At 42.1% G+C, this 12,447-nt stretch overlaps 1 protein-coding gene across 11 annotated transcripts in view; it reads right to left on the reverse strand.

Annotated features, from left to right (window-relative positions):
* Window positions 1-12,447, reverse strand: part of nav1 (neuron navigator 1) — a 513,650-nt gene that overhangs the window by 95,025 nt on the left and 406,178 nt on the right. For 9 of the 11 annotated variants that reach the window (XM_033042454.1, XM_033042451.1, XM_033042455.1 and 6 more), the window contains 2 exons: window positions 10,608-11,042; window positions 3,364-3,405 (listed from right to left, as the gene is read on the reverse strand). In XM_033042454.1, coding sequence (XP_032898345.1) covers window positions 3,364-3,405; window positions 10,608-11,042 — 477 coding nt within the window. The remainder of the gene's footprint in view (window positions 1-3,363; window positions 3,406-10,607; window positions 11,043-12,447) is intronic. The other 2 variants (XM_033042458.1, XM_033042456.1) reach the window with 1 other exon arrangement.

Below are 12,447 nucleotides of genomic sequence, written 5' to 3' on the forward strand. Positions count from 1 at the left end.
CTCATGATTTTGTAGACCCCCATAAGATCACCTCTCATCCACCTGTGTTCCAAGAAATAAAGTCCTAGCTTGCTCAATCTCTCCATATAGCTCACCTTGAGTCCTGGCAATATCCTCATAAATCTTCTCTGCACCTTTTCCAGCTTAACACCATCTTACCCCCCTCACCTTAAACCTAAGTTTTCTGGTTCTCGATTCCCCTTCTCTGGGTAAACGACTCTGTGCATTCTCTCATGATCTTACATGTGCGGATAATGTAGGGGGTATTATTTCTGAGTATGTTTTTGGGGTATTGCAGTCATTTTAACTGTCTGCACTGATTCTGTGAATGAGTAAATCCTAGTGCATTCTGAGAACGTCTCATGGGGAAATAACTAAAGCCACATAATGCATCTGTGCCACACAAAAATAAACATAGTTTGTTTATGAGGTGGTCATAAACACATAATGGAAAGCAAACATTGCAACACAGAGCATTATTATTAATGGTTTCACATAAATTTCCTAGTTATATTTTATGACTGGAAGCCTGAAAGTTAGCTCCAGTTCAGAGTTAATTATAACCAGCTAAGAGCATATAATGAGAGATTTCTCTTCGAATGCGTGTGGGATTAATATAACTCTTTAAATTCATTGTTTTCCTTTTAAGGATTTTTTTCTCTAATTTTCTCGCCAAATTTCCTGTTGGGAGACAAAAGCAAGGATATCGGTCATCCCGTATTAATTCACTGACAGATCACTATATACATGGGAGCCTTCACTTTATAATCAATGGTTTACAGTGTGATTTGTTTCTCTCTCCATAGATGGGGCCTGATTTAGTGGTCGATCGATTGCCACAGCTGAGGACATGATTGGAATAGATATCCTGGATTTGACTCCTGCCTGTAGTCCCCAGTTACATTGTCTGGAAGAGGAGGGCCAGATTGTTGACCCACCATGCCTGTGAGATCCTATCACCAACTAAACAGGGGTCCTGATCTACTACATTCCTCATCAAAGACCCTCGGACCATCTTTAATCGGACTTTACTGGATTTTATCTTGCACTGAACGTTATTCCCTTTGTCCTGTATCTGTACCCTGCGGACGGCTTTAGACTTTACACTATAGAAACACAGCGCAGAAATAGGCACTTGGATCCACCAAGTCCGTGCCGACCAATGATCACCCCGTACAATAGCACTATCCTACATACTAGGAACAATTTACAATTTTACTGAAGCCAATTAACCTATAAATCCTGCACGTCTTTAAAGTGTGGGAGAAAACCGGAGCACCCAGAGAAAACCCACGGGTTCACAGGGAGAACGTACAAATGTACTGTACAGACAGCACCCGTTGTCAGGATGGAGCCTGATCTCTGGAGCCATAAGGCAGCAACTCTACTGCTGTTTCACTGTGCTGCCCTTAATGATTGATTGTAATCATGTATAGTCTTTCCGCTGACTGGATAGCACAAAGCAAAAAAGCTTTTCTCTGTACCTCGGTACACGTGACAATAAACTAAACTAAACTAAGATGCAGCAGGCTCCAAGGGACAAGAGTGCTTCACGCAGTCTAAAGATCAAAAATGTTCTGATCCACACCAGTTGTCAAAGGTCTTGAAAATATTATAAATGTCTTTGCCTGTCAAAGACATTAAAAAAAACTATTTAAATAGACTCAGCGAGTTAAATAAAAATTGAAGGTAACACCAATTAATTGAATTGAATTACTAACAGCCAGTTTACAAAATATTGAAATAAGTTGAGCACTTCTTTCAAATGAAAGGGATTGCTGTTTCGATGCCAGCCAGACTTGGCTTTGAGCGGAGGTGCCTACAGCAAACTGCTTCTGGGGCCCCTTCCCTTAATCAGTCACTGCATCACCGCTGGGCTCTGTGGAGAATGGTGCAGGAGGCCCCAAATGGTCAGGATCAAACAGCTTCGCTCAGAGGGTGAACATGGACTTTTCTACACCCGAGGATCCCGAATATTCAGTTCAAGAGCATTTTCAAGACAGGTGTCCATCATAGGTACTGACCTCCATACCATTGAAGGGATGTACAGCATGTTAAAAGTTTGCATATTGCAAACTTCCTCTCTGTTATTAGGCTACCAAACTGTATTTCCATAAACCAGGGTACTATCCAATTCACCTCTTCCCCATTGCGGACATTGGACTTTGTCTATGGAACTGATGCGCTACAATGCTGAAAACTACATTCTGCACTCTGTATCTTCCACTTTGCTCAATCCATTGAACTTGAGTTTGACGATTGTATTTACGTATGATATTATCTGATCTGTATGGATAGCAAACGAAAGATTTTCACTGAACCTTGGTGAACGTGACCATAATAAAACAAACCTACACATTCTCCCTGTGGCCACGTGGGTTTTCTTCCACTTATATCCTTGGATAGAATGGATGTGGAGAGAATGTTTCCACTAGTGGGAGAGGTCATAGCCTCAGAATTAAAGGACGTTCTTTTAGGAAGGAGACGGGGTAAGAATTTCTTTAGTCAGAGGGTGGTGAATCTGTGGAATTCTTTGCCACAGAAGGCTGTGGAGGCAGTCAGTGGATATATTTAAAGCAGGGATAGATAGATTTGTAATTAGTAAGGGTGTCAGAAGCTATAGAAGGCAGGAGAATGGGGTTAGGAGGGAAAGATAGATCAGCCATGATTGAATGACGGAGTGGACATGATGGGCCAAATGGTCTAAATTCAGCTCCTATTTCTTATGATCCCAAAGACATGTAGCGTGGCAGGTTAGTTGCCCACTGCCAATTGTCCCTTGTATGTAGATGAGTGGTGGAATCTGGGAGGGTGGAAAGGGGGTGGGGGGGGGAGGTAAATGTTTCTTGAGTAGTATGGGTGTCAGAGATTATGAGAAGACCGGAGAATGGAGTCGATAGGGACAGACAGACCAGCCATGATTGAATAGTAGAGTAGATTTGATGGGCTGAATGGCCTGATTCTGCTCCTATGACATGAACTTATGAATGTGAATACTGGGGGACTAAACTGGGGTTTCTACTGGATTGGTGTAAATGGGTGCGTGATGGTCAGTGCAGAGCTAACGTGCCAAAGGATGTATTTCCACGCTGTACAGCATAGTACCTCTACGCCTCAAAATATTGTTGCACCTGTCATTTATTTTGTACATTTGACCATATTTTCTGTTCATTGATCCATGGGGATGGAGTTATGGCAAGAAGTAATGGATAAATCCACAAAAATAGTTGAGGGGAGGGGAGAGTTTCAATTTAGTTCCTTTACGTTGGAGCTTTGTACTTCACAACTATATCTACAAAGACATTCTGGGATTTAGTATTTAGCAGCAAAAGATGAACCAAGCTACAGCAAAAGATAGTTTACCTTAGTCCCTTTTTCGGCAGAGTATTTCTGTCACGTTTTGCACTACAAAATAAACAGGGAACACTGATACAACATCATACACAACAACAGACTGTACAACACAGACATGGAATTACTAACCAACTATTCAAAAGAAAGATAAAAAAAAACAGCAAAACAGATGGATTACATTTTGATGGGGGGAGATTAAAACAGACGATGATCTTACACTCACGCCAAAAATGCTTCAGCCTTTGGATCATTAGTACCATTGCTTGCTCCTTTGGTACCTTGGTTCAATTATCATCCTGAGCTGTAGGTTTAGACATTTACACTTCCCTCAGCCTTACACACGAGCCAACCGTTTGATCAGGTTGATATCCAGTTCCGAACGACTTTACATTTCTTTTCTCTTTCTTGCTGGAAAACTTATTTTTCATTGAGAGCGTTCTCATTAAGAAACAGCAAAGACCCAATCTACACCAATCTAAAGTCAGAACATTGGAGCACCTGTAATTCATAATTGACATTTTCTGAATAAATGTTATACATTTCTCATACATTAAATTAAGCCTATGTTATTTGAATTATTTTGCAGCTAAGGTATAAATTTCCTTTTAAAATAGTCTGATTGCAATGCAGTCAAAGAACCATTGGACCAGGATAGACACAAAATGCTGGAGTAACTCAGCAAGACAGGCAGCATTTCTGGAGAGAAGGAATGGGTGACGTTTCAGGTCGTGACCTTCCGAAAGGCCACCCATTCCTTTTCTCCAAAAATGCTGCCTGACCTGCTGATTTACTCCAGCACTTTGTGTCTATCTTCTGTGTAAACCAGCATCTGCAGTTCCTTCCTGCACATTGGACCAGGTTCCTGGATATTTACTGCTGGAAGTTTCCTGGCATTTTTATATAAAACTTGTTTCACAAAAGAATGTATTGCTCAACAAATTTGAGCTTGCATGGGATTAGCAACAAATATATATTCAGAATTCATTCCAATCTGAATGATATCAGCAATTGGTGGTTTCTGTGAAGGATAAAAAACATAACAACTAATGTGTGTTATGTTTCACTCAGTGAATGAATGCCAGTAGCGATCAAAGATAATGTCATTTCATCCGGCATCATATCAAACATCGACGTTTTACTTCCATTGAGTCAACTTGATCTACTTCAACCAAAATGCAATACTATTGCAACTGAACCATATTACCAACTCCTAGAGAGCAGTCCTGAACTACTATCTACCTCATTGGAGATCCTCAGACTATCTTTGATTGAACTTTACTGGCTTTAACCTGCACTAAACGATCTTCATGTTATTCCCTACATACACTGTTGATGGCACAATTGTAATCATGTATTGTCTTTCCGCTGATTGGTTAGCACGCAACTAAAGAAAACACTTGGAACACATCATTTACGTATAAGTCTCCTCCAAAGCACTTCAACTTTACAAAATGCTATATAAAGCAGTTTTATAAATGAATCCTAAAGGAAATGGCAGGTTGGTGGAAGACTTTTGCAATTGAAGCACAAAATAGTTGCTACAAAGTATTGTGCATTTTCAGTACGTTACCAAGGACGACTCCCTTGCTTTCTGAGATTTTCTCCTTGGATTTAGACTTTAGATTTCAGACTTTTGACATACACCGCAGAAACAAGCCCTTTGGCCCACCGAGTCCGTGCTGACCAGCGATCGCAGGGAAAACGTACAAACTCGGTACAGCCAACATGCGAGGTCAGGGTTGAACCTGGGTCTCTGGCGCTGTGAGGCAGCAACTCTAGCGTTGTGCCACTTCAGAACCAAACACTTTAAGCAAGCTTTGATCATACGCCTAATCTCTCTTCCTGGCTCTGCACATTCTACATCGTCAGGGAGAAAGTGCATAAATATCTCCATCAATCAGTCACGCAGTTAGTAATTTGAGAAAGGGAACAAAAAAGGGGCAGGAACTCTTATGTTCTCTTTCATGTGTGAAGTATTAAGATTGCACATTTCAAAATCTTCTAACTTTGAAGAGAAAAGTACTGATTCATTATGTTACCTTGGAGTTTTACAATGCTATGTCCTTTACATATTGTCTAATGCTCCTTTGGTTAATTTGGATTCTATCTATTCCCTGGGAGTTACTGCCTGAAAGTGCAACCCTTGGTTGTCAATGAAGTATGGATGCCAGAAATAAAACCATAACTAACAATGTTGATCTGCAAAGTGAGAGTATTTTGGTTTTATGGATGTGACCTTCTTTTGCTATCTAGATAATTTACCAACAACTTCAGTTTCAAGTGTAATTATTCGATGGTTTCTTTATTATCACATATACCAAGGTACAATGAAGTAAAGTGAATGGGTGTTAGGTTTTTGCATATAGATCAGCAAGGCTATCCCTGTAAATGACCAAATCCCCAGTTAATACTGAATGCAGAAAACAGCCACTGAGTTCCATATGCAAGAGGCACTATATTGGAATCAGAATAGGAGATAATATTGACTAGTTACCCCATGATGATTTGTTATTGTTAATTGTGCACTGCACAGTGGAATTATTTTTGCATAGATCACACATTCACACGAGTCGCCATATTTTGGCGGCATTTACAAAAGTCTAAAGTCTGGTCCATGTGTTCGATGTACTGGAGCGACTTCTGATCCAGGTAAGCTCCAGACTGCTGCAGGGCCTCCTCCGTCACCCTCGAGCAGTTCGACCTACAAGCTGACATCCCTCTCTCGCCCGACCGCGTTTGCGTCCCCGGGGCACCTGTTGCAGCGACCCTGAACGCGATGGAGGCAATTCTCCGCTCCCTCTTCAACCAGCCCACTCCTTGCGTCCTTCGTTGAAAGCAGCTTCCTCCTCCTCGACTCTCTGGTCTTCAGGGATCAAGCTTAGCGGCTTCCGACGACGGCCCTCCGGGCCCTTCTTCATGGCGGCGAGAAAGGCCTGCTACCCAGCGTATTCGTGGTGGCTCGCCTTCCATCGCGGCGGCTAGTCGAAACTTTTTTCATGGCGGCCCACCAAATCCTAAAGCATGCTCCAGTTGCCATTTTGTTGAATGGAGTTCTTTCCATCAAGTAAAGTCAACATCTGAATGCTGAAATGCACTGGGTCTATCAAGCGACGACATCTTCAAGAATATCTGCAGACAACCAAAGGAGCATCCCTGGGTTCACATCCCTAAAGTTTAGTTTAGTTTAGAGATACAGCATGGAAACAGGCCCTTTGGCTCACTCTGTCCACGCAGTCCAGTGATCCCCGTACACTAACACTATCCTACACACACTAGGGCAATTTACAATTTAACCAAGCCATTTAGCCTACAAACCTGTACGGCTTTGGAGTGTGGGACGAAACCGGAGGTCCCAGAGAAAACACACACAGGTCAAGGGGAGAATGTACAAACTCTGTACAGACAGCAACCAGAGTCAGGATCGAACCCGGGTCTCTGGCCCTGTATGGCAGCAACTCTACTGCTGTGCCACCGTGCTGCCCCTCAGGGTGTTACTGCAAAAAGTGGATCATAATGACCAATGGCCTTAAAACTGAGCTTCACTGCGGGGATACAATCAGCCTTCATTTGGTTTCTATACAGCAACCAATGCAGGACACAGGTGCATGATTTCAGCGTGACTCATCGCTTCTGCAACACTGCCAAAGGTGTTATCACTTGGAGGCTGATTCCTGCAGGAAGTTCTTAAATAGACAGACTGTGATGTTAGACATTAAGTGTACCAGCTAATGTCCTTTTATTACATCATGTAGCTGATCATATGCTCTGCAGCGATTTATTCCCTCCAACCACTCTCTTAAGTCAACTACTTGCAGATTCATCGCTGATTAATGTCACTTGGCTGCTGGGCTTATTCTACAGGTAGAGCTTCAGTGCTAGTCCAGAGGGAGCGATGTACCAGCTGATGAAAGTTATTTTGCTTGTATTTCAAGCCTCTTTACATTGGCAGCTTCCATTGATGGCTTTTCCCACAGAGTGTAGCACGTGGGGGAGGCTGAACAGTGAGAATGCAGAGCTGGAAAAAGTGCTGGAAGGAGGAAGGAAGAAGGGGGAATGGGGCAAAGGGGGAGGGAAGGCTGAAGGGGGGAAAAGGAGGGGATAATAAAGGGGAGAATAAATGAGAGAAGGGTGAAGGTGAGAAGGGAAGGGGAAGGGGGAGAGGGGAAGCTAAAGGGGGGAAAGGGGTGAATAAAGGGGGTGAAGGTGAGAAGGGGCAAATGGGGAAGGAGGGGGAATAGGGGAGGGACAAAGGGGGGAGAGAAGAGGGGGTTAAGGGGGAATGGGGGAAGGGGAGGGGAAATGGGGAGGGGCAAAGGGGGAGTGTGGAGGTAGGGGATGTAAAGGGGAAGGGGGATGAGGGGATGGAAGGGAGGTGTGGGAGGGGCGAAGAGGAGAGAGAGGAGAGGGAAAGGGGAAAGGGAGGAAGGGGATTGGGGGGAAGGGAGAATGGCATGGAGAGAGGAGGGAAGAGGAATGGGAACAGAGGAAGGGGGGGGGGAATGGTGGATGTGATGGATGTGCTGGCAAATGTAGTTCAGATGTCCTGGTGATGTGCTTATCCTGCTTACAGAGATGGTAGTTGTGCAACCTTGAAACACAGGTGTCAGATTTGGAGCAGTGTTCTGTGCATGAGGAGAAGAATGTTGTACTTGAGTGCTGATTAGGAAGAGATCATTGATGGATGAGTAATGGAGGTGAGGTGGTCTTAACAGTGTGTGAGATCTGTGCAGTAGTAGTGTGACATCCACAATGTATATAGCTGTCTGAAATATGACAAGTTATCTGTGAAGAAAGAAAGCAAGCACTTCATTTTGTATTAAGAGCTTCTGGCTGCAATAAGCATTTAAATTAAGTGCTTAAAACTACTTTTACAAACATTGTTTACATTTAAATGTACATCTATGCTTATGTGTTAATTCTCATTCGCTGCTTGGTAAATGCTATGGGAAATTTTATATCAATGAAATAGGTCAACATTAAGACAAAAGGGCGGCAAGGCGGTGTGGCGGTAGAGTTGCTGCCTTACAGTGATTACAGCGCTGGAGACCCGGGTTCGATCCCGACTATGGAGTTTGTATGTTCTCCCTGTGACCGCGTGGGTTTTCTCCGAGATCTTTTGTTTCCTACTACCCTCCAAAAATGTACAGGTTTGTAGGTTATTTGGCTTGGTATGAATGTAAATGGTCCCTAGCGTGTGTATGATAGTGTTAATGTGCTGGGATCGCTGGTTGGTGCGGACTCGGTGGGCTGAAGGGCCTGCTTCCACGCTGTATCTCAAAACTAAACTAAACTATTACACGGCAAGAATAGAGTGAAGTTGGCAAATAGCTTTTTAAAAATTCCAACCCATCATATTTTTAATTCTAGTTCACCAAGGAGAATCAAGAACCAGTGGGGAGAAGGTTAAGGTGAGATTTAATAGTAACCTGAGTGGCATCTTTTTCCACATAAAGTGTGGTGGGTGTATGGAACAAACTGCTAGAGGAAGTAGTGGAGGTAGGTACAATATCAATATTTAAAAGATAAGACGTGGATAAGAAAGGTTTGGTGGGATATGGAGCAAACATCAAACATAATTCGACTGCCTGAGCTACAGGGAGAGGTTGAGCAGGCTAGGACTTTATTCCTTGGAGCACACAAGAATGAGAGGTGATCTTATAGAGGTGTACCAGATCTTGAGAGGAATAGATGGGGTAAATTCACAGAGTCTTACCCAGACTTGGGTAATCCAGAACCAGAGAACACGGGTTTAATGTGAAGGGGGAAAGATTTAATGGTAACCTGAGAGGCATCTTTTTCACAAAGTGTGATAGGTGTATGGAATGAGCTGCCAGAGAAGGTAGTTGGGGTAGGTATTATCACAACGTTTCAGAACCATTTAAACAGGTACATGGATAGGATGGGTTTAGAGGCATATGGGCCAAACGCAGGCAGGCAGGACATGTAGGTCGGCATGGGCAAGGTGGGCTGAAGGGCCTGTTTCCCTGCTGTATGAATCTATGACTCTAAACGGCAGACTAGCTTAGATGGGCCATCTCGTTCGGCATGGGCACGACAGGCTGAAGGGCCTGATTCCGTGCTGTATGGCTCTATAATCACTTCCAATTAGTGACATTGTATTTAAGGAACAAGAGATGTTGCTGTACCTCATATTACTCTCAACCTTTCATCCCCAAAGTCAATCAAATTTTCCTCTTGAAAATGCATTGATTTTACTTCCAGGCAAACGCTTGACACAAATCCAATTACTGCATTCTATTTCAAGAATATACAATATCTCTTTGTTAATGTGCTGTAAATATATGTGTAGTTGTAGTATGGAACTGTTGTTTGTGCATGCAATATCTCTTCATAGATTCAGATGTTTTCCCATCACCAAGTTCCGTAAACAATGTAACTGTGTCACAAAGGCATCACGGGCAGGTTAAAGCATTGTAATGAAGTGACGGTGTTTGGATTGCAAACATATAAATTACTCTGAAGCTTTATCAGGTTGTAAGCAGCAAACGAGAGCAGCTCAACGAATCCCATTTAAATCAAATGCTATTATCCCATGCTGATTTAGCAATTGCATCCATTGAGAGCAAAAGACATCAAGAATATAGCCATTGAAACCGAGAATTGACATCTGTGAATTAAATGGGTTACCATTTCATTTGTGGAAAAACAGCATAATTAGTGACATTTTGATGCAAATTCAAAGGTTGGGAACTATCACCAAATGCACATGTTTAACTGAACCACCAATTCAACTTCTCAAATGCATCTACTGAGAGCTAAAGACACCACAAGAGATTAACACTTTTTAACTTACTGCTCCACAAACTGAATGTTCTAATATTGAATCAACATCATTTTATCACATCATACAGTGATTCATTATTCCTTACCAACAATATGATTGCATGAGCTGGATCTTGACATCTATTAAAAAGGAACTCACTTAAATTTAAGATAGATACAAAGTGCTGGACTTACTCAGCGGGTCAGGCAGTATCTCTGGAGATAAAAGATGAGTGACATTTCAGGTCGGGAGCATTCTTCACCCAAAACGTCACCCATCCTTTTTCTCCAAAGATGCCGCCTAACCCAGCTGAGTTACTCCAGCACTTTAAATCTATCTTTGGTATAAACCAACACCTGCACTTCTTTGTTTCTTCACTTAAATTTAATATAATTTATCTACAATCTTGCGCTCTTTCTATCTCCAATTCCTTAACATGAAAGTAACACGTGTCAAATGAGTTACTTACCTCTCCATCTGTGAGAATCTAGAACTTCCAGTCCACGTAAGAGTGCTGTGGTCTTCTTCCCTTGAAAGTGTACGGTTAGGTGGGAATGAACATGGAACACTCAACGGGAGATCCAAAGATTCCATGCTGGTGTGCAGGCTACTTAGCTTAGGGTACATAAGGGTTTCCTTGTTGTTTATGAAATTGCTACCTAGTCCAAGCCCTTGGCTAAAGCTACTGGAATTCACGTTAAGGACAGGGGCAGGGCTTGGAGTTAGACATGGAGTTAAGCTGATTGTACTTGTCTGGACATCGGGGAGTTTGGTTAATGTTTCATTGGCAATACTGTTGCTGATCAAAGGATGTCCTGAGGTGGATGAATCTAGGCTGTTGGAGTTGATTTTGTCAATGTTGGCCATTGTAGGTGGCTTGCTGATTCCTTTTGAGCTTATCACCCTAGAGTGGAAAAGAAATGATGTTCAATCAACAATATTGACAAGGCAATGGAAAAGCCACAATCTACTCTGAGCAAATGTAGAATTAAGCACAACATTTTACTCTATAGAGCATATTTTCATTGCCACAGATGACTGTGGGGGCCATGTCATTATATCTAAGGCGCAAATTAACAGAAAATTCTTGATTAGTACGAGTGCAAAGGATTATGGGAGAAGGCAGGAGAATGGGGTTGAGAGGGAAAGATAGATCAGCCATGATTGAATGGCGGGATAGACTCGATGAGCTGTATGGCATACTTCTGCTTCTATGACATGAACTTGTGAATACTGAGGAAATAAACTGGGATTTCTGCTTGATTAGTGTAATAATGGCCAGTGCAGGCCAAATGGGCTAAAGAACCTGTTTCCACGCTGTATAGCAAAGTACCTCTTTGCCTCAAAATGTTGTTATATCTGACATTTATTTTATCCATTTGACCAGATTTCAGCCATGATTGAATGGTGGGTAGACTTGATGGGCCGAATGGCCTAATTCTGCTCCTATAACTTATGATCTTAAAATTAGTCAAAATGTTTAATAATCAGACAGAAATACCAGGTATTTGAGAAAGATGTTTAAAAAAAAGTGCATTTGCCAAAAGATTTTCCCCCACAAATGGATACACAACTTGTAGACAATCATCTGTGAAAAGTCTTCTCTATGGTTTTTGAAATCATTATGGTATTGATAATGAACAAAATCTTTCTTTGCGGTTTACAGATCAGAATTTTTTTTTAAAAACATGGTAAAGTTCCATTTGGTTTTAAACTAAAGATCACAAAACGTCATCTCAAACAGTATCCCATTAACAAGCAGCTAGTAGAGCTACTGCCTCACAGCGCCAGAGACATGGGTTCAATCCTGGCCTCTGGTTACCTTTGTATGGAGTTTGCATGTTCTCCCTGTGACTGAATGGGTTTCATTTGGGTGCTCCGGTTTCCTCCCACATCCCAAAGACATCCGGGTTTGTTGGTTAACTGGCCTGTGTAAAATTGGCTGTAATTTGTTGGGAGTGGGTGAGAAATTGGGCCAACATAGAACTAGTGTGAATGAGTGAATGATAACCGGCATCGACTTGTGGGCTAAAGGACTGCTTTCCATGTTGTATCTGAAACTAAACTAAACTAAAATTAACTATATTTATCTGTGATGTGCCTTCAAATATATTGCTGTTTGAGAGTTAAAGGAATATTACAATTATATTGAAGATTGACACAAGAAGCTGGAGTAACTCAGCAGGTCTCTGGAGAAAAGGAATAGATGACGTTTCAGGTCAAGACCCTTCTTGAGACCCAAAATGTCACCTATTCCTTTTCTCTTGAGATGCTGTCTGTACTGTTGAGTTATTCCAGCTTTTTGTGCC

The sequence above is a fragment of the Amblyraja radiata genome, chromosome 24, assembly GCF_010909765.2.
Source record: "Amblyraja radiata isolate CabotCenter1 chromosome 24, sAmbRad1.1.pri, whole genome shotgun sequence".
NCBI classification, from domain to species: domain Eukaryota; kingdom Metazoa; phylum Chordata; class Chondrichthyes; order Rajiformes; family Rajidae; genus Amblyraja; species Amblyraja radiata.